The sequence below is a fragment of the Lampetra planeri genome, chromosome 43, assembly GCF_965212315.1.
Source record: "Lampetra planeri chromosome 43, kcLamPlan1.2.h2, whole genome shotgun sequence".
NCBI classification, from domain to species: domain Eukaryota; kingdom Metazoa; phylum Chordata; class Hyperoartia; order Petromyzontiformes; family Petromyzontidae; genus Lampetra; species Lampetra planeri.
The window spans coordinates 3,559,944-3,586,979 of record NC_136149.1 but is presented as its reverse complement, the minus strand read 5'-3'; the positions used below and the strand labels follow the sequence as shown (position 1 = coordinate 3,586,979).

General features: G+C 52.2%; 2 protein-coding genes across 5 annotated transcripts in view; one reads left to right on the top strand and one right to left on the bottom strand.

Annotated features, from left to right (window-relative positions):
* The window catches only part of LOC144732603 (uncharacterized), a 98,735-nt gene extending 78,177 nt beyond the window's left edge, over positions 1-20,558 (top strand). The window contains exons 2-3 of the mRNA XM_078614076.1: positions 11,810-11,861; positions 18,097-20,558. Of these exons, the coding sequence (XP_078470202.1) occupies positions 11,810-11,861; positions 18,097-18,405 (361 nt within the window). The 3' untranslated portion in view covers positions 18,406-20,558. The remainder of the gene's footprint in view (positions 1-11,809; positions 11,862-18,096) is intronic.
* Positions 20,559-22,212: 1,654 nt separating this feature from the next.
* Positions 22,213-27,034, bottom strand: LOC144732605 (stress-associated endoplasmic reticulum protein 2-like). 4 transcript variants are annotated; one of them, XM_078614081.1, is made up of 4 exons: positions 26,741-27,034; positions 25,978-26,064; positions 24,524-24,596; positions 22,213-22,491 (listed from the first exon to the last, which is right to left on the bottom strand). In XM_078614081.1, the coding sequence occupies exons 2-4, from the start codon at positions 26,059-26,061 to the stop codon at positions 22,451-22,453; spliced, it is 198 nt and encodes a 65-aa protein (XP_078470207.1). In that variant the 5' UTR covers positions 26,062-26,064; positions 26,741-27,034; the 3' UTR covers positions 22,213-22,450. The 4 variants fall into 4 exon arrangements, with proteins under 4 accessions (XP_078470207.1, XP_078470209.1, XP_078470208.1 ...); XM_078614083.1 differs by having other exon boundaries at positions 26,846-27,034; XM_078614082.1 differs by having other exon boundaries at positions 26,749-26,999.
* Positions 27,035-27,036: the final 2 nt, after the last annotated feature.

Here is a 27,036-nt window from a genome sequence, read left to right as displayed (position 1 = left end):
GAGAGCGTTCGTGTCGTTTTGCTGTTCCCCGTCCTCCGAAAAAGGAGTGCAGACTACAGTGTACCATATGTATCTTGAACCTCTTTCGCACCGTACGTAGCCAACCGTGCCAGTCTGAGGCGCTTTCACCTAGCAGCAGCAGCAGCACAAGCCCAGCGACGGAGGCGGAGAGTTTAGCGCGTTTTGGTTGCGCAGGTGAGGCTCCGTCGCACCCACCGCAGTCACGAATCCATTGCCGCGAGTCTTTTTTTGCTTGCGCTAAATGTGGTCACGTACATTTTGTTGCGTTCTACTTTGGTTTACCAAAGCGAGCGGAAGCCTGCTCATTGCTAACGGCCGTGCGGCATTGTTTTGTTGGCCGGCGATGTCGCAGTTTTGGTGTTTTGGTATTTTGTTTGTTCTGGCTTTAGTGTTGTGGAGCCTACACAATACGGTTTAGCTTAATGGGACAGGCAAAAATGTTCTGATTGAGGCACTTTTCATGAGTTGTGCCTGTCTGCGTTTGGGATATTTTTGAAGTTCCCCGTCGTCTCGCTCGTCGTGTGTAGCAGCAGCGTTAGGTGTTGTTGTGGAGGGGGTGACGAGGCGTGTGTTGCACTTTGCACACTTGATGTGGTGTTCTCAAAGCCCTCAATGTGCGCACGTGCACAAACGCTTCTTTATTCCTCGCGTAGCCACCACCCTACTATCCGTATGACATCACGCAAAATAATTTTGCGTCGATGTGGAGAATATAAGTAACAAAAATGAAATGAGAGGACAATATACGCCACCCTCCACATATGTTCATCGACGGCGATGTCCAAACGCCCGCTCGCTCTCCGCCGTGCTCCGGAGAGCCGGCGCGCTGGCAAGGTCGTGCGTGTTGATGAACGCGGACTTCTAAAAGGCAGAAAAAAACCACCCGCATCCTCGGTCTGAAACTTTAGCCGACATTTTTGTTGTTTTGTTTTTGAGGAGCACGAGGATGTATTTTCCCCACTTTGAGAAAAACAACTGAAGGAGAAACGAAAGCTGCTGTTAATGTTTGCCGGCTATAAATAGAAGCGATGCAGGGCAAACGAAAGCAAGCAGCGGGCATTTTCACTTCCCTGGAATGTGCAGCACGCACGCAGCTGTAACCTCGTGACATCATAAGGTCATTCGCCTGCGTCGCCACTTTTGTGCTTCGTGTGTAGGGGGCGAGGGCACAGGTGGTGGAGAGAACACTCCAGGTGCTCTCCCGGTCCCGGTTCTCACACCCTCCCGCAAGCTATGCCAGCAGCATAGTCACGTGTAGCTGTGTCTACACATCTTCTTGGTTCTTTCGGTAAAGTCACGTAGAAGGGAAACAATAAAATAATACAAATTAAACATAATAAAATAATTCTCACGACGTTTCGGCCGAAAAAAATAAAACACAATAAAATAATTCTCACGACTTTACCGAAAGAACCAAGAAGATGAATCCCTGCAGTCACGAAAGCTTTAAATCGCAATGTGTCTACGCAGTTACACTTTGACGTGTAGTCCGCTTGCAACCCTGCGACCCGCGTCCTGCGTTCGTCGAATGGAACTCGTTTGTTGGTGTTTTAATTTGAGAACTTGCCTTACAAACGTGAATTAAATTAATGCACCCGCACAGCACGTTTTCTTTGTGTGGCTTTTATTAAATAATTTATTTATTTTTTATTCTTATTTAAGTCCTGGTGCCAAAAATTGTACTCAATAATATTACACAGCGTCGCTAATCCCTGCAACTGCCTTTCACTCTCGCTTGCGCCATCCCCCCTCCGCTTCCTCCCCAACAACCTCCCCACCCATCGCCACTTGTGCTCTAGCGCGGTGAAACGCGAGCCCCATTTGCAGGAGCCGCGATCGTCAGTGGCGAAGGTGGGTCTGGGGGACGTTCATGGCCCGTGCGAGTTTGCGTCGTCCCCCGGAAGTTGCATTTTTATCCGACGGGGCCGTGGGCGCTCCAACTCGGTGCTCTAAGTGAGGCTATTGCCAGGAATGAACTTAACAAAATGCGTAGCTTGTTTGGCAAAAAAAAAAATTGTTCTTTGTGTTGTGTTTAAAAGTCGGCCTGGGTGGGGGGTTGGGGGGTGGGGGACGCATCTTGTGTTTTGTTGCGAGAGCGCTTGCCGCTTTGGGGCCTCCGTCCCGGTCGAGAGTTTTTCTTTTGACTGCTCAACCCTCTCTCCCCTGAGCCAATGCGCCGCAGCTGAGCCCACCTGGCTGCCCGCCCAATCCTCCCGATTTGCCCGGCTGATTCCCAAACCTCCCCTCTCCGCCCCACTCCCCCTCACCCCCCCCCACCCCAGAGCGATTGCTCGAGGGCTTTCTCTCTCATGAGCCCAGCCCAGCGTGACGGAGCCACTGCCGGAGCCCGCTAGCCCCATTAAAGAGGGGCCCCCCGTAGCCAGGTGTGGGAACGCGTTTGAAGGCTGGGTGGTGGCCGGCTTAATGGCCATGGGGCGTGGCGGTTGGGGGCCTATGCTGGGTATCCCAGAGCATCGATGAAGGCTGCTCTGAAGGTACAGGATAATGGCTTGAATCCCTGCCATGCCCCCCCCTGCCTCACCCCCATCTAAAATTTGCGAGGTCGCTGCTTCCCCCTTCCCCCTCCCCCGCCTGATATATTCCCACGCCCATATACTGAACCCCACTCCATGTCAACGGATTGGATTTCTCATTGAGCTCGGGGGTCTTCGGTGTTTGCGGCCTGGGGCTTTCGAGGGAGAGAATCTAGACACCTGGTACCTCCGGGGGGGTGGGGGGGGGCTCCTTCCACACGGCTTGGTTGAGCCACTGTGCAGGACCTCTCATGTACTACACACTCAGGTGCTCATTGGTGGAAGGCCTATTGGATGCGACAGTTTGTGAGTGACTGTTTGGCTTTCTGCCTGGCAGCCTATCTGTTTGGCTGGATGTTTCGCTGTCTGGTTGGGTAGCTGTATGGCAGCCTAGCTGGTTAACCACTGGCTAACTCATCTGGCGAGGGCGGGTGCCTGGCAAACGAGCTGCAGGAGTGTGCGTAATCAGCTGTGGGGGGGCTAAGACGCGATGGCGAGCGTTGCACGCGTGTCTCTTGCAAGCTTGCTGGTGTTTTGTGGCTGCTTACTTAGCGAGAGCTAAAGCCGGTGTGGGCAGGCTGGAGGAAAGCAGGGGGATACACAAGAGGTGGCTGGAAATCTACACGATTCCCTGATTAATTTTTCAAATAAACATTTTTGGTCCGGTTTTTTTTTAAGCCGATTTATTTTTTTGCAATTAGTCAATAAACTAATTACATTTTACAGGGGGGGGGGGGCGGTGATCCGATGCCAAGGTTTTCTGCCAGCTCTTCCCCATACAGGCGATTGATCCGTGGGGAGAGAGGGATTAGAGGAGGGGGGGGGGGGTCGTTGGGAGTTCGTAATGAAATTGCTCCGCTTTTTTTACGGCCGTTTTGCAAAAACACATAAGCGTAGATATCGCGATAAGATGTAATGAGGTTTACGCCGCTTGGAAAAATGGAATAAAATATCCCAATTGGCGGTGGTCTTGCAAACGGTGGCGCTTAATTGAATTCACCCAGGGATCTGCCAGGTTTGTGTTCACCCGCGTTGTTTCTCTGTAAAATGCAGCTCGTCGCTGATCGCCGCTCTCACCCGCAGCCCGCCCGCCAGTGGACACGCGGCTTCGTGATTTACAGCTCCACGGTGTTTGTCGTGCCCTGAATCGAAATGTAGCGCGCGCCAACCCGCATCCGTGGCGGCCGTTTCACACGTGCGACGGATGCCGTGGTTACCACGCGCGGGGTCACGACCCCACGACCCCACGGCCGATTCAAGCCCTGACCCTGGTGTGACCTCGTGACTTCGTGGCCTTGCAGTCACGAGCCACGCTGTCCACCTTGAGCCATGCCCCTGGCCCCCCTTGGCATCGCGCACTGCTCTGTACAAGGCAAGGTCTACTGCCATCTGATAATGTAATCATAATAATCATAATAGTTTTTTTTTATCTGTTACAGCCTCACTGAGTCTATTGGAATGTTTGGTCCAATTACTTTTGTATTTCGCCTGTGGTGGGAAACCAAAGTGCCTGGCGGAAAACCTACGCGCAGGGCGAAGACGCAATGCAGGATCCCACTTGCTCTGCTGCCTGGTCATCGTAGAGCCCCGGTCGGCTGGGAGACTCGCCGCCGCACTCCACAGCCTTTGTGTGTTTCTATTTCGATGTAAAGCTTCTTTCGTGACTGCAGGGATTCATCTTCTTGGTTCTTTCGGTAAAGTCACGTAGAAGGGAAATAATAAAATAATAAAAATGTATTTCGATTTAAAGCTTTCGTGACTGCAGGGATTCATTTTCTTGGTTCTTTCGGTAAAGTCACGTAGAAGGGAAATAATACAATAATAAAAATAAAACATGATAAAATATTTCTCACGACGTTTCGGCCACAACGCAAGCAGCCGTCCTCAGGTGAAGACCAGGTCTGTCGGGGAGACAGCGTCTGAACCAGGTCTGTCGGGGAGACAGCGTCATTCAGACGCTGTCTCCCCGACAGACCTGGTCTTCACCTGAGGACGGCTGCTTGCGTTGTGGCCGAAACGTCGTGAGAATTATTTTATTATGTTGTATTTTTATTATTATTTTATTACTTCCCTTCTACGTGACTTTACCGAAAGAACCAAGAAGATGAAGCCTTTGTGTGACCCAGCAACAACTTGCCTCCAAAGTGCTGGCGGATCGGAGGCGTTGCACCGCTGTCCACTGCCCACGCACTCTCCGGCGGGGCCTACGGGCCCCCCCCAACCCCCTCCGGGGCTGTGCCGCAGGCGTGAGCGCCGATGGCCGGCGCGCGCCGCCCTCGTTGATGGGCGAAGCGGGGTGACGCCCACCCGCCCACCGTAACGTGGAGTGCACGGTGGGCAAATTTGACAAACGTTTCGCAAGAGCTGACACAAGCGCGCCTTATTAGCGCGTATAAATAGTACGGTGGCTACTCCCATTAGATAGTTGTGAGCATTCCCCCCCCTCCCTCCCGTGCATACCTCGCTCAAAACCCGGCCACTGACCGTCCCCCCACACGTGAAACAGCTAGAGCCAAGGGCGCATCCGTGTCGAGTTTTTGACGAACCCAGACTTGCAAAGTCCCAGTCGTGCGTGAGTCAACGTCAGTGGAAGACCCGCGAGAAGCTCCGCACCGGAACCTGCTGTTCTCCTTGTCGAGGTTCGTACGCCGCCCCGAGTCGCCGTTCGGCCGCGACGATCCGTCGCTTCCGACCGCAGGCGTGACGAACTCCGCGGTTGCGGTTGCGTTCAGAAGGAGTGCCTCTTCGTTTTCCTGATTTTACTACGCACCGTTGCGAGAGCAATACGTCTTGAGTGGCTGTGCCCCCTGGGTGACGTGTGTGTGCCCGTGATAGACGACATGAATGCGAATGGGGCAAATAATCGATGCTCTGCAATGCACTGGTCTTGCGTGGAAGAGAGGAAGCTATTTAAATGGGCGATCGCATCGCTACGTGCCTGGCCGCGGGAGTGAATCGTGGCGAGAACGGTGGCGGAGATCGCACCTGGTCTGGGAGAGCGAGTGGCCTCTCAACTCCAGTGCTCTCCTCCCTACCCCTTCACCCCAGGGACCCCCACTTGTTGTAGAGAACCCCAGTTGTGTTGGGTGTGTGTGTGTACGGACCGTGTGTGTCGGGGACCCCCTGAGAGTGTGTGTAGAGACCCGGTTGGGTGTAAGGTTGTGTAGAATGTGTGTGAGTGTGTGTGTAGGGGGGAGCGGTGGTGTAGCAGTTAGCGCGCTGCGCTATGAACCTGGCGACCCGAGTTTGATTCCCGCTCACGGCCAACAGCAGTGACGATTATCTGAACCGGTCCCGGGCCTCCCCTAGGTCGACTCAGCCTCAAATGAGTACCTGGTGGGATGTGTAAACATCGTCACTCGGGAGACAAAGGCGGCTGGGCGTGGTATTGGCCACCCACCCCATCGTGTGCCGTGCCGGCCTTCATAGGTGCTCGCTAACAGCACTTGCCCCTACAGTCTGTTACAGGCTAAATGGGGAATCTTTGTTTGTGTCGGCACCACTCCGGTTGTTTTGTCGGAACACCCTCCTCCGTCTCCGGTCGTCATTAATATTTCAGCGAGCTGGTCCCGCGCCAGGACCAGACGATTCGGGGAGCGGCGAAACAAGCCAAATATAATCGACAATAACAACATTGATGTTCGCGCATAGCTACACGCGGCACTGTACGGCACAACATGCCTCGTATAATCCGCCTGTCCTTCAGCCACATCATGACCGTGATGACCATGACCGAAAGTGCTGTGGTATCATTGCCGGCGTGTCTCTTGCTGGGCTCTCTGTGGTTTGGTGCTCCAAGTGTTGAACTTTGACCTCGGCACGCGTTCCCTGACAGTCGGTATTAGTACCTGTTTAACACGTGTAGGCTTTCACGACCAATTTCCACAACACAGGTGTTGTGTTCATCTTCTTGGTTACTTCACCGAAAGAACCAAGAGGATGAATCCCTGCAGTCACGAAAGCTTTAAATCGAAACAGGTGTTGTGGGTTAGATCGGCTAAATCTGTAGTATGGGTATTAGTACCAGAGTACTGATGGTACCAAGGGTGCTTTGTTCTACCATGGTAGTACTATGACTATGGTAAGGTACCCTGTTGTGTAGTACTCCATGTCAGGGCCTCTCGGACTGTATGTGCACAATGCGTGCGCTGTCTCCTTGATGAAAATTGATTCTTAAGCTGACGATAAATGCGCGAAAGCAGCAGGGTTCTCAATGATTCGTCTTTCTAATGTCAATATGTTGCGCTTACCAAAAACGCCTCGAATCTTGAATCGTCACCACAATCCATAGAATCAGTTTGGGGTGGTGTGGTATTGGTGGGAGGTAAATAGTAACACCCTGTGGCCACACAGTACTGTGACTGGGGTTCTACTCCAGCCTGTGGTGTCGGTAACTCCAGGCGCGAGGGGGGGGGTCCCCAAGTTATTGTGCCCCAATCGGGGTGGGGGGGGGGGCATCCTTGCCCTGACGCTGCCTGTGAATGAATAGCCCCGTTCTGCCGCTGCCTCCCCCGAATAAATCACTCGCACCTGAGCTACGCACCTGAGCCCCCCCCCCCCACGTTACTCCCACCACCCCCCCCCACGTTACTCCCCCCCCCCCACGTTACTCCCCCCCCCCCACGTTACTCCCCCCCCCCCCCCCACGTTACTCCCCCCCCCCCCACGTTACTCCCCCCCCCCCCACGTTACTCCCCCCCCCCCACGTTAGTCCCCCCCCCCCCACGTTACTCCTCCCCCCCCCCCACGTTACTCCCCCCCCCCCCCCACGTTACTCCCCCCCCCCCCCACGTTACTCCCCCCCCCCCACGTTACTCCCCCCCCCCCCCCACGTTACTCCCCCCCCCCCACGTTACTCCCCCCCCCCACGTTAGTCCCCCCCCCCCCACGTTACTCCTCCCCCCCCCCCACGTTACTCCCCCCCCCCCCCACGTTACTCCCCCACAAGCCCACGTTACTCCCCCCCCCCACGTTACTCCCCCCCCCACGTTACTCCCCCCCCCCACGTTACTCCCCCCCCCCCCACGTTACTCCTCCCCCCCCCCACGTTACTCCCCCCCCCCCCCACGTTACTCCCCCCCCCCCCCACGTTACTCCCCCCCCCCCACGTTACTACCCCACAAGCCCACGTCCGCAGCGACACACGCGGCTCGCCACGAGAACCAGCGAGGGCAGCAGAGAGAGAGAGGCAGTCAGTGGCTGCTGCGGCATCGCGAACCGGGCCGATCGTTTTATTCCTCCTGGCTCGGGGGGGGGGGCCCTGACGTCACGCACAACCCCGTGAGAACCGGCTTGAACCGGTTCCTGGCTCCCAAGGCAGGGGGGAGGGCCCGGGGGGAGGGGGGGGTCGCGAGCTGCTTGTGTCAGCCGCGTCTCACGCACACACACCCCCCCACGCACGCTCGCAGTCGCACGCAAGCACGCGCACCTCTCTCTCACACACACACACACACCTCTCACTTACACACACACCTCTCTCATTTACACACACACCTCTCTGTCACTTACACACACCTCTCTCTCTCACTTACACACACACACACCTCTCTCACTTACACACACCTCTCACACACACACACATCTCTCACACACCTCTCACACACACCTCTCTCTCGCACTTACACACACCTCTCTCACTTACACACACCTCTCACACACACACACACACCTCTCTCTCACTTACACACACACCTCTCACTTACACACACACCTCTCTCACTTACACACACACACCTCTCTCTCACTTACACACACACACACCTCTCTCTCACTTACACACACACACACCTCTCTCTCACTTACACACACACACACACACCTCTCTCACTTACACACACACCTCTCTCACTTACACACACACCTCTCTCACTTACACACACACACACCTCTCTCACTTACACACACACACACCTCTCTCGCACTTACACATACACCTCTCACTTACACACACACCTCTCTCTCTCACACACACACCCCTCTCTCTCACTTACACACACACCTCTCTCTCACTTACACCTCTCTCTCACTTACACACTACACCTCACACACCTCACACACACACACACACCTCTCTCACACACACACACCTCTCTCTCACTTACACACACACACCCCTCTCTCTCACTTACACACACCTCTCTCTCACACACACCAGCACCACCCTCTCTCGCGCTCTGATACACACACCCGTCTTGTACAACATTGACTCACATACACCACCAACCACATCTCTCTCACACACACACCTTTCACACACACACCCTGTCGTACAACCCGTCCCACGCACACGCACAAACGCACGCCCTCTCCTCCCCATCGCGCACAACTCTTACGGACCCGCCCGTGCTTTGAAATGACGAGGCAGTGAGCGAGATCTCACGCGGAGTGGGGGAAGATCTCGATCGAGCGGGTGCCGATGTGTTGTGGCGTGCCGCGGGCTAAAAGAGCTGGCCGGCATCCTCGCCCGTGCTCGTCCGCAGTGACCCCCCTCTCCCCTCGCCGCCGACGTAAGTACAGTCCACCCAACTCCAACCCCGCTCCGTGTTGTCGACCCCTCCTCGGCTCGGTCAGATGCCGTGGCGGCTGCTGCTGCTGCTGGCACTGTCGCGCGCCTGTTCCCCGGGGCTCGGCTCCCATCATCATCATCAGCAGCAGCAGCAGCAGCATCGTCGGCTGCTGTCGTTTGCCGGTGCTTGCCACTGTTTTGCTGGCGCTGCTGTTGTCTGTTTGTTGTTGTTGTGACCGCGTTTCGGCGTGTTTTGCTGTTCGCCGTGTTGCTGCTATCCCCTGCCCTGCGCGCGTGTGACTGTTGTTGTGGTTTATTGTCTGCTGTGTCGTTTGCTGTGGGAACCGTGGCTGTTGTCTGCTGTGTGTGTATTGTTAATGCGTGCTGTTTGTGTGTCATTTGCTGTTGTCTGCTGTGCATTTGATTTCTGTGTATTCCACCCATTGTCTGCTGTTTGTGTCCATTGCTGTGTATGCCGGCTATGGTTATTGTTTGCTGTTTGTGTCCATTGCTGTGTATACCGGCTATTATTGTCTGCTGTTAGTGTACATTTATCTATATACCGCCTATTGTTATTGTCTGCTGTCAGTGCCCATTGTTGTGTGTCCTGGCTGGTTTCTATTGTCTCTAAACATCGTTCATCCTGGCTGTGACTGCTCCTTGTGTCTTCACTCCTGGATTGCTGTAAATATCCTGGATGTTGCTGTTGTCTCTTACTTGCTGTTGTCCATTATGGTGCGTGTGACGGTTGTTGCTGTTGTGCACGCTGTCGCTCTGTCCATTGTTGTAAGCCTCGGATGTTGCTGTTTGTGTTCTCCTGCCGTGTGCACCCCCGGCTGTCGGTGTATGCTGTTACGAGGCGATTGTGCGTGTGCCATTGCCGCCAGTTGACCGCCGCCACCACCACCCAGCGTTTTGCGTTACCGATTGTCGAATACCAAAAATGCCTGCGGCGGCCACCACAACACTGGTGCGCTGTCGTGATGGATACAGCCCCCCCCCCTACCCCCTCGGGGCTGTTGCTTTGTGCTGTCGTGTGCAGCGTAGAGTAGAGCAATGAGCGGGGCCATGCCGGCCGGTGCCATCGATTTCACCTCTCTAAAAGCTGCCACGCCAGGTGTCCGACTTCGTTAGCCACGGTCTCTGCACTGTTGGATGAAGGCACGCACGTGCACATTCGTCGTCGTTATCATCATCATCATCGTCGTCGTCGTCATGAATAGCACGGTTGGCTACGTACGGTGCGAAAGAAGTTCAACATGCATACGTGAGCCATGGGCTATCAACTGCTGTATGAAGGCCTTTCCGTACCGCCAGCATCCTTCGCGGGCCTACAGTGCCAGTCGGTCTCTTGTGCGTGAACGGATTGCATCGCTCCGTAATATACACGCACGTAAACAAATGCTGTACGTCCTCTCGGGCACACACGTATGTACGTGTTTGCGTACATATGGGCAAACACATGCATCGCGATCGTGCAATCTATCCACACACCATTCGCTCGTGGGTATGCGATGCCACAATCCATGTCGCTGCTGCACCTGAGCTGATCTAATTACCCCCCCCCCCCCCCTCTTGTGGGGTGTTCGTCCTCACGGCCACATTCCTACCTTTGGCTGCCATTCTGTCACCGGTCTCGTCCATCGGCCCTTCTTGTCACCCGTCCCAGTCCGCGAGGCATTCACCTCTAAGCACAATGGCTTCCCTTGTAAGCCAACCAAAACAAAGCCCGCTCTCGTCTTGTCGGGCAGCGACATTCTATCCCGTCTGCTGCTCCGTCACTGACGTTGCTCCTCGTTATTGTTGCTGCTGCTGCTTCCGCTGTGTTTGCTGCTGCTGATGCCGGATCTCTTGGTTACGTTGCTGTCGCTGTGTCTGCTGCTACTGACCTTGTTATTGATGCTCCTGCTTTAGGTGCCGTTCCTGCTACTGCTGCCTTTTGCTGATATTTCTACGACAACGCTGATGCCTCTGGTTTTTTTTAGTCCTGTTTTTCTGCTGTTGTTGATGATCCTGGGTCTGTTATTGCTGCTATTTATACAATTACTGATGCCTAACTCGGTATGGTTTCTGCTCCTGCTGATGTTGATGCTTCTTCTACTGCTGCTGCTGCTGATTGTTTCTACGCCCTGCTGCGTTTGCTGCTGCTGATTATGAACATCATCATCTACTGCTGCTGCTGTTCATTCACCCCCTGCTGTTCATGATATTGCTGCTGCTGAGGATGTAGTGCTGCTGACTGATGTTCCTGCTGGTTCTGCTGTTCCTGCTGGCCTTCGATGATGTTACTGTTGCTGCTACTGGTTTGTTTTTTTCTCTCGCGATGATGACCCCTGCACCTCCTGCTCCCGCTGCTGTGCTCCGCCTGCTGCTGTTTGGCTGCGTTGTGGTGGTGACGTCACCCCCCCCCCCCCCTCTTGCAGGAGCTGATCGAAAGCCTTTGTTGTTGGCTGTGCTGTGTGAGAGCGTTGCGTTCTCCAGCCGCCTCGCCCTGCATTACCGTCGTCCTTGGCTCCTCCGTTGTTTATTTTAATTGTACACTCGTATCAAAGAGCAGCAGCAGCGGCGGCGGTGACGGTAGTGATGATAGCGATAGTCGTAATCTTATATAATAATAATAACACGACTACGGTGGCAGGAGTAGAGAAGGACGAGGCTGTCGCGAGAGAGCCGAGGCGAGCGACGCGGAGAGAGCGATGCGAGGGTACGGAGCGCCAATCTCACCGCGGTGATTTCCTTTGCTTTGCAGTGCCTCCGGTGCGAGCGTGGTTGCCATTGACAACAAAATCGAGCAAGCCATGGTGAGTGTAAATCACGACACGCACGCGCAGGCGCACACTCTCATAGCACATGCGTTGCCACACACGTACGCACGCACGTACAAATATGCACGTACGCTCGTACTCTCATGCCGACATATGTGGACGTGTATGGCCGCACGCACTCGTGCATGCGCACATGCATGCGCACGCACATATATGCCCACAATCATATATAACCGCACTCATACGCTCTCACTCACACGCTCTCATTCACATGCTCATATATATATACCCACATAAGCATATACGCAGAGTTCCGCACACATGTACACAAAGACATAGCCACACTCACATATACCCTCACGCATATCGCACGCAAAGACAAATAACCCCTGTTTAGCCTGGACAAGTGCTATCAGCGAGCACTATGAGTGAGTGGTATGGCCAGTACCACTCCTGACCGCCTTTGTCTCGCCAGTGCTGATGTTTACACTCCGCACCAGATGTACACACACACACACCGCACAATCGCAATTACATCTACAGTGTACATTGTCTTTACCTGCATGTGGTGATCCGTTGCTTGAATGTAAATGAATATGAGGCGATGGCGCTGCCTTGGGGCAGCATGTTTGCCTCTTGTTGCAGAGGTTCTGCAACGAGGCGCCTTGGTGGCTAGGAGATGTTAACTACCTCACCTGGTATACAGGAGGTCATGGGTTCGATCCCGACCCCGACGCCTGTATATTTGGAGTTTGCGTGTCTCTCTCTCCGTGGTCGCGTGGATTTTTCAACGGGTCCTCCGGGTTTTCCCTCATTTAAAATCAATGCCACGCGTTCAGAGTATTTGGCTCCTGTACATTCCCACGTGATAAGCCACGTCTTTGAGCTATCTTTTGTGGCCAGGTCGCTTCTGCAAAAGAGATGTGTAGCTCAGTGGGGCCTTACACGGATTATATTTCAGTTTAGTTCCTGGTTCGAATCCAGCGGCCGCCCTGGTTAATACTGCGGATGTATTAGCCAACAAAATTGAGCGCCATCTGCTTGACGGCGCACGTTAAAGATCCCATGATGTACTTTTTGAAGAGTCGGCCGCGGTCCAGATTCGAAGCATTACCCCGTAAATGACCCAATTGGGATCACACTCGGCGTCCAATACCCCCTACAAACGTAATAAAAAAAAAATCCACGCATTTAAATGTAAACAATTCAGTTGAATAGTATGCGCTGTGTTTGCAAATTGCACGTGTTTGCATTGTGTCCTATATTCGTTACTTGCAAGTGTATGCAATGCAACTCAACAGTATTCCTCCACTGTATTTGTCAATGTTGCACGTGTAAGCTACTTGTATACAATACTCGGAGCAAGTGTAGTGACTGTGAATGATGTCACTGTGTGGTGCCGGGCCTATGAGGCCAAGGCGGATAATATGTTGGCAATGGGTAGCCTGGTTACTGGGCGTAGTACCAGCCCTAGCAGGGCTTGGGTGAGCGCTGGTCAGCCCAGAGGCACCACGTACAGTGTGCGGTGCGGGCTCCCGGTGAGGGAGCGAGAGAGTGTCAGCCAGCCAGGGTTACTTTGGGGCATGATACGCTGGTTGATCTGCCGACACGTGACCGGATGATATTGAAGGGGGGCCGCTGGGTGGTCACGTGGTATAGGAGAGCTCTCGGGAGCCTTCGGGAAAGGGCCAGAGAGATCTAGAAGGTGGGCGGGGCGAGAGGCGGAGCCAGCCCCAGCCCGGGCCGATATCACGTGGGCCCCGTGAGCGGCTCGGGGTTCTTTGGGTTGTTGGTGAAGAAGATCCACGTTGGGTTGAAGAAGCCTCTAGCCACACGGTCCGGGACCCAGCTCGTGGTCCGGACCGGGATAGCGAACCGTGTCTAGTTCTTGCCGTAGCGTGGTTAGATGGGCGTTCAACACCCGTGTGTAGATCACATTGTGTTGTGTTGGTGTTAGTGCGAATAAAAGTGTTGCTCCCAAGATAACGTCTGCGACTCAGTTGGACTCACTACGCAAGCACGGTATTTTACAGCGACGGGATGCATCCCATCCCATGCGGAGTACTGCAGACGGAGCACTTTCATAATCCGTTATCGTTAAGGAAACGTACGTAATGCATTTTAATAGCTTTAGCATAATTGTAGCAGATGTCTATTCTGTGTGCGTGCATAGATAGATGATATCTATAGATACGCTGCTATGTCATCTTATTAGGGCCATCCTTAGTGGGGGGTGCGGGACCCGGGGCAAACCCAACTGTGTGGGCCCCTTCCATCTGACGACGAAGAGGGGCGGGGGGATCCCCCCCCTCCCCCCAAACCGCGGGGCCCGGGGCGATTGCCCCAATTCGCCGTGTACCCTCGGGGCGACTCTGAATCGTGTATCTATGTGTACGCACAACCCGTTTCCAAATCCACTGCTGGATGATGGCCTCCCCACCCCCGTGCGGGTGGTGGATGTTGTTTAACCATACTTCACCGCGCCTCCCTATATAGTACTGTAACATGGTCTTTTAAATGAATACACGTGCCTTTGCGGAGATGCATGCTTGCAATTTAGGTGGCTTAGGGAACGCATGAGAGGCTAATGACATACATCTTCGAGGCTGTTAAGGAAAGTAAGTGGCTTTAGGCAGGACGCGTCATCGAGTCTCGACGGCCGGAGCGTTAGACCAATAACCCGAGTGGCAGCCAATAAATGGAACGCGTGCCGCCGAGAGAGCGTCCAGCGTAGAGATGGAGCGTTAAGATGAGCTCGATACTATAACGTATCTTGATTTGAAGCTTTCGTGACTGCAGGAATCCATACTCTTTGGTTCTTTCGGTAAAGTCACGTAGGTAAAAAATACAATTTTAGGGATGAAAAAAATAACTTATTGTATATGTTACACCTACGTGACTTTACCGAAAGAACCAAAGAGTATGTATAGCATGCTCTTAGTATTTTCGGTAAAGTCACGTAGGTAAAAAATTTAAATTTAAATTTATTAAAAATAAAATAATAATAAATCACGACGTTTTGGAGGCAACACAAGTCTCCGTCATCAGGTGGAACCGTCACAGTCAGATTTGCTGTATTTTTATTAATTTTAATTTCAATTTTTTTACCTACGTGACTTTACAGAAAAAAATAAGAGCATGAATCCTTGCAGTCACGAAAGCTTCAAATCTAGAATTATAACATATGTTCATTTAGAACTGAAGTCCATCAGCCGCTTCGCGTATGAGATCACCCACTTTAATTTGCGTTTACAAGGGGGGCCACTGCTGTTATGTAATGCTGTGTCGGGTCTGGTAGGAGGGGCCTCTGGGTAGGGAGGGAGGAGGGTGGGGCTAGGGGGGAAGGGGGTGGGGCTAGGGGGAAGGGGGTGGGGCTAGTGACTGAGAGGGGGAGGGGCCAGTGAGGGGGGGGGGGCAGGGGGGGTTTCCCCGGTGATGTCACCGTTGCCACGAGAAGCAGAAAGCTTTGGTGACGTCACGAGCCAGGTCCGCTTCCCCATTGGTGGGTGGGGCGTTGGCTATTTTTGCTCTGCCTATAAAGGCGGTGGAGCGGAGTCCTCCGATGTTTAGTTGGCAGTGGAGAGGGGTGGTCCAGACCCTCTCTAAACCCACTGCTGGTTAGGGGATCTTTCTCCAGTCGTGCACGGATTGTTGGGCCAGACGGTCGCCAAGCTGGTCGGCAGCGCTGGTTGGTGAAGGCGGGGGAGGGTAGACGTGGGAGATTATAGAGGAGATTCAATACAACGGATACGCCCAATTCTCTCTGCTACCCGCAAGGTGTCGTGTGTGCGCGTGTGTAAATATTAGTGTGTAGCACATTGGCGGAGACGAATTTTATTCCAAGTACAAATACCGTGTGTGTGTGTGTGTGTATCAGAGACGGTCGTGTTAATACCGCGGGTGTATTGGCCGTGAGATGCGTGTTGTCTGCTTGAGAGAGGCCGTGACATCATTCGAAAAGAGTCGCGCTTTGTGTGCTGGCTTTTGCGGTCCAAATTTGCCAAATTGGGAAAAATGTAGCCGCAAAATGTACTCGATTGGGATGAAACGTCGCCGCATCGCCTCGTGCGGTGAAAGGACTGGAGATCCGACCGTCTGTCAAACACAGCAGCAGCAGAGAGCGTCGTGTCTATAAACATGACTCGAATACCAAATGTGCTCCTGATTTAATTTGATATAAACAAATTGATGTGATGATGCGCCATTGGCAGCGGTGCACAATTAACAAAAAACGCTGCCTGGAAAAAGAACGAAACAATCGGCGACGTTTCGGGCAATGACCCTTATCCATAGCACATGATTAAGTTGAGTTTTTTTTTATTTGATCGCTGTAACGAGACTGAAATGTTGCTCTGCCTTTTCACTTTCTCTGTACTTACGTAATGAGCCGATGGTCACTTCTTTTCGATGGGGCACTGGCATGGTAGTGGGAGGAAAGGCTTGCGCATGATCTGCGCACGCTGTGCCCGCACGTACAACTCTCTCAAGCGTACGCATATCCCCAATTGCGTGGACTAGTAAAACCAATTCTACTGATAAAAAAGCAATAATCGACTGCACTGACAGTAGTGTGCGAGTACCATCCTCGTACTTGTAATGGTACGTCTCGTCACAGGTGTGTGTGCCAGGGATAAGCCTGACACAACACCTTGTGGCGTCTGTTGGTATGGAAGCGGCGATGTGAACGCGGGCACCTGTGCCACGGTAGTCGAGTCTCATGCGTGTGGGGGGGGCACTGTGCGCTTACAGGGCAGCAGCAGCAGCTAAAACTAAAACGTTTTAAAAAAATATAACAGATCTAAGACCCACAAATGATAGCTCGACAAAGTGGCTCATCATCACGTGGAAATGTATAGCAGCCGAATACTCTGAACGCGTAACGCTGATTCTAAATGTGGAGGGAAAAAACGGAGGACCCGGAGAAAAATCCTCGCTACCACGTAGAGAGAGAGAGAGATACATGCAAACGCCAAATAGACAGCAGCAGGCGTCAGGGTCATGATTAAACCTACGACCTCCTGCGTACCAGATGAGGGAGTTAACATCTCGCCACCGCGGCACACCGTGTCCCTCCGGAGAGACGTGCTCCGGATGTTGAAACACACTCCGCTGATGATTGGACTTTGTCAAGATGACAAGCCATTAAGCCTGCTGTGTCGTGGATTAGCGGCGTAATTCCTGTGGCCCGAGTGGATTGTGCATTCGTGGTAGCCACAGCCGAGCTTAACCGCTCGCGGGAAGTGTGGGATTGATAGTCCATGAGTCCAGATGTATCCCTTGTGGGTGCCACCTGTCGTTTGTCTGTGACCAATGGCAGTTAGTCGTGTGATAATCATTTGAGATGTCTAGGTTGTCAATGAATCCATTCTAATTATCCACATGTATAAAAACTAAGATTTCGCTGACTTACACGGTGCCAAAATTCTGCTGTGGCCCATGGACAATGAGGAGCAGCGTTTAGCCGGGGAAAGCGAGTTCGGTTTAGTGACGAAGCTCGTACAGCTGTCCAGTAGTGGCAAGACTACTGATAGATGTATCGCTCATTGGATTGCTCCAGTATAAATAAATATTCTGATTCTGACCGTACGTACACATACAGCCCAATTGTCAGTCCGCTGCTGGATGAGGTTCTCCCCATGCCGTGCGAGCCGTCGGGGTTATTTAACCATATTTCACCGCGCTGGTCAGTGTGGATTGTTGAATGTGGAGATCATTTACGTTTGAGCATAGTACAACAATTCATTGATGTGCACAGCTCGCTCCTGACAACTTATAGCGACATTGAGCGGTGTTTGAAAATATCTTTTTTGCTCGGCATGTCATTTAAAGCAGTACAAGTTGAGATTTTATCTTGAGGGGTTGGGACGGGTGGAGTAGAGTGAGAATAGAGGTTGGCAGGGAGGGGCGAGTTCATAGAGTGTCTTTAAGAGTGTGGGTGCAATCTTCAGATGTTAACTCCCTCACCTGGTCTCCATGTCGTGGGTTCGATCCCTACTCTGACGCCTGTTTGTTTGGAGTTTGCGTGTCTCTCTCTCCCCGTGGTCGCGTGGATATTTCTCCAGTGTTTCCCTCCACATTTAGAATCAACATTATGCGTTTCAGAGTATTTGGCTGCTTTAAATTTCCACTTGATAAACCACTTCGTTGAGCTATCATTTGTGGCGAGGTTGCTCCTGAAAAAGAGCTCCTTACCTGGTAAAATAAAAATTATTTAGTTTTATAGTTTTAACTGATTGCTGCCCCCCCCCCCCTTCCTCGTTGTGCCCCACAGGACCTGGTGAAGTCCCACCTGATGTATGCCGTGCGGGAGGAGGTGGAGGTCCTCAAGGAGCAGATCAAGGAGCTCATCGAGAAGAACAGCCAGCTGGAGCAGGAGAACCGCCTGCTCAAGAGCCTGGCGAGCCCTGAGCAGCTGCAGCAAATCCAGAGCCAGATTGTGAGCGTGCCGAGTGGCGGCGGGGGCGCCCAGCCGTCTACGCCGTGCGGCGGAGCCCCGGCAGTGGGAGCCGTCGCGGCCCCGCCGGCCGCCGCGGCTCCCGTGACAGCCGCCCCGTCGGCCACGGCGCTCCCGTCCGTGTGAGGGCTCCCGTCCGCCGGGTGCTGCCCCCACCCCCCACCACCCCCGACCCCCTACCGAGCCCAGGGCTAAATTTCAGCTGGGTCTGTACGGTATGGATCGGCTGCCCCGGAAAATCTTTACACGCCTAGCACGCAGCATCCGGCTATACGTATCGCTACGGTTGTGGCTCCTACTGACGTGTGCCTACTCCCAAGTCCATCGGCGGGCCCGGAATATGTTGGGTGAGAAATTAATCCCTGCTCCCCCAACCCACGGGAGGCGGGGTGGGGGGGGGCTGCCTCTTGAGAGACGACGGAGCACAGACTGACAGCCACTCCTCCTCTTCCTCCTCGTCGCAAATTGCAATAGGATTCTTTGTTTTTTTTACCCACGTGTCACTCCGCCGCCTGAGCTTACAAGGACCTGACAGCCATCTGTTACTGTGATGACATGTACATAAACATAGTTATATGAAAGAAAAAAATTAAGTAATTAAAGGTGACTGATGTACTGTATATTGAATGCTAGGCTACGTGTTAATTGGTGCCCGTGCTTCTGATGTGAACGAGCCGGCGAAGGGGAAGCCAAGCAGAGAGAGGGCCCCTTCTGAAGAGTTGGGATTGGGATTGAGTCGAGCTGTGACCATGCGAAACTGAGCCACCTACATACATACATTCGTCGCCGGCGCATAGCTGCCAACGCAGCGGTGCGTGGAGACACGTTAATCCACCCTCGCTAAAGCCCTTAAAATTCCTCAAGCGGGATGTCGCATACACACGATGGGACACGTCGGGTGTCCACGATTTGTTAAATTTTATGCTCGTGTCACTTTAAAAATATATTTTTTTGTTCCTCGTGGAGGTCAATATTTCTCTGTCCCCATAGCGGGTGCAGCAGCAGCAGCGTCGTGTAGCATGTTGCGTCGCATAGCACACGTCGGGACTAGCGCGACAAGCGTCGCTTCCAGCAGCATGAAGCTAGCGCACGCTACCTACACGTGCCGCTACCAGTTGCGACCGAGGCCTTTTCAGGAACTCGTGGGCGCGTTTTGCTCGAATTTCGTTGGTAAGAAAAAGGTAAAGTCGGCGGTGACTTCGGAAGAGGGGTCGTATCGCACAAATGCACCTAGGGGTCCTTGCCGCAGAGAAATGATCACTTGCAGAGTGTCCCCCGTCACCTTTTCGGGGATTTAAATATCATAGAATGGTACAAAGCAGTCCTCTGCCCTCCCCTGCCCCCCCCCCCCCACCTTGTGGTTTGTGGGCTGAGCAGGAACGCGTCGTCCTTGTAGCATCACAAGTGTGACTTGTCGCTGGGTACACACTTTTTGGGCACAGCACACGGTGACGATAGAGTGAACAGGTTGTATAAGAAGTGTATATTCTGTACGTTATGTATGTACTGTATGTAAAATGTACCTTTGGACAGAAACATGTAGATACGGTCAAGTGTTTCAAATGTTGTGCACTTGAATGGCAGTTAAAGTTCATTGGCCAGTTGCAGTTGTGCAACATTTTGTAGTCGGATTAAGGTTTCACTTTGCCCGTTTCTCTTCTACCAGTACGCTCTCGGTTCTCTGCCGCCGTCTCTCATGTAACCAGTGCTACGAAACTTGAAACACATGAAGACAAAAAGATACGTTAATAAAAGGAAGAACATTCAACCAAAGATGCCAAGAGCACGCTCAGCAAGTTGGGTTCAACCTTTTTTTTCGTTCATCGCCTCTCGTGAAACGCGGAACCGGCGTAGCTCCGTCTGCTGCGCGTAGCTTGTGGCTCCCCCCCCCACCCCGGCCGCCCGAGACCGTTCTATTTATTCGTGGCCTTTGCGTAGGCCCTGTTCGTCGCACGCGGCCGCACGGTTAAGCGACACAGGCACCGAGCGTCTCCTCCAAAGCCTGTGGATTGTTCTCAAGTCGTTGCTGATTTGCGCCGCTCATCACTCCCACCCACCATTCCGTCTCTCTTTCTCCCTTGTTTTGTTCACACCACCGCACCCGTTCCACTTAAGTTATTTTGTACTGCTTACATAACCTACTAATCCCCTCTCGCGCGCGGTATTGACGATGCGTGTTTGTTACTGTAACAATGGGAATGAGTTAATAATGTGCAAGAGACCTTCTCCACCTGCTTGTAACGCAAGCCGTGAAATTAAATATCACATGACATGAGAAATGGTCGTTTCATTTTTTTGCGCAGAAATGTTTTTATCGATAACTGCTCGGGACACGAGTCGCAAAGCACCACTGGAAGTAGTCACAGTGGTCGAGTGTCGTCAAAGCCACTTTCTCGTGTGCAGGCAAAGCATTCGGTCGCGTGGAGTGTTGTGCGCTGTAACCAACATATGCTTGTGAGGGGCTCACAAGTGACGCCATCACATCTATCCCGCTGTTGAAGGAACGAAACAGGAGGATTTCTCTACAAATCTGGCTGTCGCCTGATGATGTTAGTTATTACTGGTAAAATGTCGTACTGATTGTAAATGTTGTGGATTTATTCTCCAACACATCGTTGTGCTGTACTAGTAACCAACTGGCACGTTCTGTTTAGGTGAAAAACCTTACCGATTGGTGGCGGGTTTAACAACACATGCGATCCACCCTAAAAAAACATGTATTGTGGACATACAATGGTTCTTATGAATGCAGTTTTGCAATATTGCCAACCATGTAATCGGCTGCATATAACCACCCTGCTTGTGATTGTGGCAAAATCCGTTGATGCCACCATATCTCACAAACACTTTGCACCCTCAGCCAGATACCACAGCAGCTGGGGACACGACCTCAGTGGCCTGCCCTGACAGTACCCACCATCTGCTGGTTCGGTCTTCTCTTCCTGTTGATCGCCACTCATGCAGACCACTCTAATGCCCGTCTTGGCAATCAGCCCTCCCGCGTCCTGCACACATTCCACCGTTTTTTTCCCCCTCATCGGCAGCACTTGCCTGCAGTGTTCCCTTCCGAACTTTCAGACTCGCAGCAATTCCTAGCGTAGATTTCAAACACCTGTGCTCAAAAGCAGCAAGTTTATTTGAGTCCAGATCTCAGATCCATACAGTAGCAGATAGTGCTCCTGCCTCAATTACCACTTTCCACTCAAGACGTCTCATTTCCAAAGTGGTTTCCATTGCCCATCAAACACCTGCCCTGATAAAGCAATATTCGTCTTGACCTCACAGCCCTCTGAATTATGGATATTATTGCCTTTGTACACGAGTCCTATACAACCTTATTTACTACGTTGACTTATGATTCTCCTATAGGAGGGTCGTTTCTAATTAGAAATCAGTTGTCAGGAAAACTTGAGGCTGAGGTTTCCAGCCTCTGCCTAAAGACCACCAATAACAGAATGGCTTTGACCAAAGACCTCGTCAACAAACCTGCATCTGCACACTCCCAAGTCGCATACATTTGTATCGCCTATCTGCCCCTGGGTTTTCTGCTGTGCTAACGCCATTTGTGGTGCTTGTGAAGTCAAGCACAACGTTAAACAAAGTTGGAACTCACAATGGTGAATGCCCTGTCCTAACAAACTATTCTGATGTCTCCAACTTTTCATACACGTTTTGAAGCAGCCAGCATTTCACCTGGTATGCCAAAGCTGCTTGCAATTGATATTCGGTACATATTTCAGCCTTGACTTCAGGAAGGTATATTAAACTACAATATTAATAGAAAGCATTATTTGCGGCACCAATGAACAGTGTAGCATCGTTTTCCCCAGTGCCAGTTCATGCTGAACACTGCATGTGTGAATCCACAACTTAAGCAAATGTTCAGTCAGAGCCCAACCATTCTCAATAACAGTTTAAAGCTGCCACGTAAAATTTAGCGAGGAAATAGGCTTTTATTTGTCAGTTTTGAATAAATAGTAAATCACTTTCCATTGAAGGCACATTTGTGTTGTAAACATTTTACATGAACACTTAAAAGCATGCGTTTTAAAGACTGGCTTGGGTGTTGGGCGAGAGGCTCGGAGTGGGGTGGCGAGGCGATTGTGATGCCTTCCCACATCGTGGCAGCAGAAGTTGGTGGTGATGGGGGAGTGACTTCACAAGCACTGCCTCAATATCCACTCCTCACGCTCTGGATGATTTGGAAGACAGCTGTAAAGGACAAAAAAAACACAATTTACACTGAGGTGAGCGATTTTTCATTCCTGTACACAAGTGCCTTACCTGGGAAGCCCACTGCTTTACACCATCGGTGTCCCAGGCTACAGATTGGGGCAGTGTCATGGACAGCAGAAGGTATGTGGAGCAAAAATATATCAATCTCATGCTCCCCCACACCTATGTTCCCCGCCTTCAGCGTACACGGACAAGTGTGGTGAAGTATGGTAAAACATTACCCAAGTGTGAGGAGACACTCATCCAGCAGTGGATTGACAGGGCCGTGTGTACATGTATTATATGCATGTTCCATAAAGTAGGAGATATAACTGAATTAAAACTTTAATCATGTGCAACTTATTTCTCCTGAACATGCATTCACTGTGGTCGAAATGCATTCTTGGCTGCTATACATGACTTGTACATTGTATTTAATCCCGTAAACAATTTATATGTTTGGAAGGACATACATTTTTCGGGGCATGGCCTGGGTGGATTTGGGAGTGATCAAAATGTTCTTGTGCAGGAACTAGACCGACTTGCTCACGTGGGACCGTGAGGAATGACATTGGCTTGGTGGACCCTTCATCCAGTGGTGGATAGGTCACGGCCAATACATTGTATCCTTCACATGGAATTTACTATTTTGAATTAAACGGCGCTTATTAAGAGGAATTGACTGTAAAGCCAGGAATGTAATAAGATACTCGCGCGTTGCAACACAGCCAAGAGTGGACGACACCCAGTTTCGAAAAGTCACCCGATAAATCTACCTGAAGAGCACACCTGGGGGCATTTTCACACCGTCACCAGCCCACGGGGGTGCTAGGTCACGCAAACCCAGAGCGCCAATCACTTCCCATGCGTCTCCGCCCATAGCTTGTGGGCGTTTCTGTCTGCCCGTGGTGACGCACTTCCCTGTTGCGTGTGGTGTGGGGGTTTACCCATGCTGACGTGTATTATGCAAACATCGACGCGCGAACGGCGTCTAGTTTCGGGAAAATCATCAACCATGTCAACGCGCTGACTCGGCCGTGCGCATTCTCACGGCTGTGTTGTGGTGCCAGTTGCAACTTGTTGTTGTTGTTCACAGTTACCGAGCAAAGGCACAAAAAGCCAAGTGATGATTGCTTGTGTTGCAGTCGAAACGTCGTGATAATTTTATTGTTTTATATTTGTATTATTTTAATGTTTCCCCTTCTACGTTACTTTACAGAAAGAACCAAGAATATAAATCCCTGCAGTCACGAAAGCCTTAAATAAAAATTTAAGGTTGTTTGAGCTTGGGAAAAGAGAGTATGGGGAGGGGGGGAGTCCAAAGCAGTGCTAAGAAATAAGAAAAAATATTTGAACTGCCGTGTGGTGGTTGAACACGGCGGATGAAACACAGAGTCCATCTGTTAAACCAGGTCATGAGAATTCCCTGGTTTTGGAGGAAGCTCTGCAACGCTTTTTTGCCAATCCACTGCTGGATGAGTGCCTCCCCATGCCATACGAGTTGTGGTTATAGGACCAACTTTACCAAAAATCTGTTAGTGTGGGTTGTAGGCATGGGGCGGGGGGGGGCATAGAACATACAGTACAATAATGGATTTTGCTGCACTGCACCATTGCCCACCACGAAGTCCTTGACCTCTGAAGTCAAAGCACGCTAGTTCCCTGCAGGGTCACAATGGGGACATGGTGTGGTGGTGTATTGGTTAGCACACTGCGCTACGATGCCCGCGACCAGAGTTCGATTTCCGATCACGGCCAACATCTGGTGACGATCATCGGAATCGGTCCTGGGCCTCCCCTCGGTCAACTCAGCCTCAAATGAGTACCTGGTGCGGTGTGTAAACATCGCCACTGGGGACACAAAGGCGGCCGGGCGTGGTGCTGGCAACCTACCCCCTGGTGTGCCGTGCCGACCTTCACAGGTGACACTCGCTGACAGTACTTTGCCCCGACAGTCTGTTCGGGCTATACGAGGAGGGAGGGAGGATCTTTGTTTTTTGAAGTCGGGTATGGCGGTGAGATCGGGTACCTGAGCCACAGACCACGAACACGAAGAGTGCAATCAGGGCAGGGCTCACGGGAAGCCGCTCCTCCTGGGCTTTCTGCGGGGGACACAACACGGCTCGAGTTTCTCACTTGTCTCCAGATCAACAGATCTCAACCTCATTCCCTCACCCGCCTCCCCTGTACTTCAAAGCAAAGGTTGGGGGGGGGGGGATATCTGTAGCGGTGTTGGACCTCGCCTTGCACTAGCCCGCACTGACCACAGTGGTGAAGTATGGTCAAACAGCCTCGAAGACCGGTATGGCGAGCAGGGGATGGAGTTGAGGTTTCACTGTTAAAACTCCCGTGTGGTTCACGTTTCGAAGCGAGTGGCGAGTATTAAAACCCGCGTGCCACATTGGTTACCGTGGCAACGCGTCACGTGCTCACCGTTAACAAGGTAACCATCACGTGCGCTGTGGTAAGGCGCCGTCCATAAATTACGTCACGCGATTTTGGACGATTTTTGCCCCCCCCCCTCGTCACACGGCGTCACAAAAAGTCAGACCCCCCCCCCCTCAAATACGATGTCACAAAGCTCTGCCCCCCCAAAAAAAAAATAAAACATGCTTCAAATCGCTTTAAACTATTGTCATTGCAGTGCGCATTTAATGTGGCGCTGCACTCTGATGTTGTAGGAGAGAACATTTATTAAAAAGTATATTTAATTAAGACAAAGTTGCTCATTTTGATGTGACGTCACATTTCTCAAACCCCCCCCCCCCCCCTCGTCACACATCGTCACAAATGTCTGACCCCCCCCCCCCCAGGTGCGTGACGTCATTTATGGACGGCCCCTAAACGTTGACATGTGAACTGTAACGGTCGCGACGCAACGTTCACACGTAGCGTGGTCACTTGTACCGAGGTCACGTGGTGACGGTCACTTGTACCGAGGTCACGTGGTGACGTGGTCACTTGTACCGAGGTCACGTGGTGACGTGGTCACTTGTACCGAGGTCACGTGGTGACATGGTCACTTGTACCGAGGTCACGTGGTGACGTGGTCACTTGTACCGAGGTCACGTGGTGACGTGGTCACTTGTACCGAGGTCACGTGGTGACGTGGTCACTTGTACCGAGGTCACGTGGTGACGTGGTCACTTGTACCGAGGTCACGTGGTGACGTGGTCACTTGTACCGAGGTCACGTGGTGACGTGGTCACTTGTACCGAGGTCACGTGGTGACGTGGTCACGCGACATGCGGTTACGCGCTCACTAGCGAAGTTGGTAACGTCGGTCACGTGGTAACTTGTACCGACGGGGTAACGTTGGTCACGTGGTGACGTGGTGACGTTGATCACGTGGTAACGCGCAATGTGGATACGCGCTCGCAAGCGAAGTTGGTAACGCGGTCTATAACGTTGTGAACGTGGTAACTTGCACAGGGGTGACGTGCTAACGGTGGTAACGTTGGTCACGTGCAGGGTAACACTCACGGAGCTCTTGGCGACATGTCCGCGCTGCGTGATGTTCTTGCTGTAAGCTTCGTTCGCCACGCGAATCCTCTGCTTCGCCACCATCGTCTGCGTCAAACACAAGAGCCCCCGTAAACCTCACGGTTACCTTAAGGGGTTACCTCAAGGGGTTACCGCGGAGTAATCTCCGAGCAGCCTCGAGTTACCTCGCAGAAATCGCGGATTTATCGCAGAGGGTAACCTCACAGTATTCCCAGAGTAACTTGGGCAGTTGCCTCAGTGTAATCTCGGAATATTCCCGCGATAATCCCTGAATCACCTCGCAGTAATCCCAGGATTTATCTCACAGTAATCTCAGTTACCTAAGATACATCTCTGAATAATCCCGCAATAATCTCCGAGTAATCCCAGAGTTACCTCAAAATAATCCCGGTGTAAACCCCAAAGTAATCCGACAACAATCTCTGAGAAATCCCGCAGTAAAACCCGGAGTTACCCCGGAGTAATCCCATAGTAATCCCTAAAATAATCTCACAATCTGAGAAATCGCGAAGTTACCTCGAAGTAATCCCGGAGTAACCCCCAAAATAATCACAAGAATATCGTAATAATCCCAGAGTTACCTCAAAGTAATCCCACGAGAATATCTTAATAATCCCAGAGTTACCTCAAAGTAATCTCACAACAATCTCTAAGTAATCCCATAGTTACCTCGGAGTAATCCCGCAGTAATCACCACCAAGACGGCAACGCTCGACGCTGACGACCGTTTAAAGAGACGCACCCTCTCACCGCCGCGTATCGCTCCGACCCGATCAAGTAGTGCGGACGCGAACCAACGAGCGCGGCCGACGGCGGAGGTTGAAGACGACTTCTGCCGCGAGGTTACCGTCGAACGTTCCTCAACGTCGGTAGACGTCGCAGCTGGACGCGAACGAACGCGCGGTAACGGGAGTCAGTCTGCGCTTCCGTCCATCGATGTGGACAGGAAGTGGCGGTGGAGGGGGGAGGCGCCGCTTCGCATCCACTTCCGGAGGATGGCGTATCCGTGCGCGCCTCGATGACAACGTGTCAGCCGGC

Excerpts from the sequence above, each read along its gene's own strand:
- LOC144732605 (XM_078614081.1), bottom strand. The coding sequence starts at position 26,061 with ATGGTGGCGAAGCAGAGGATTCGCGTGGCGAACGAAGCTTACAGCAAG. Across the intron at positions 24,597-25,977 it reads GACATGTCGCCAAGAGCTCC|AAAGCCCAGGAGGAGCGGCT; the intron begins GTGAGTGTTACC and ends TGTCCCCCGCAG. Across the intron at positions 22,492-24,523 it reads GTTCGTGGTCTGTGGCTCAG|CTGTCTTCCAAATCATCCAG; the intron begins GTACCCGATCTC and ends TGTCCTTTACAG.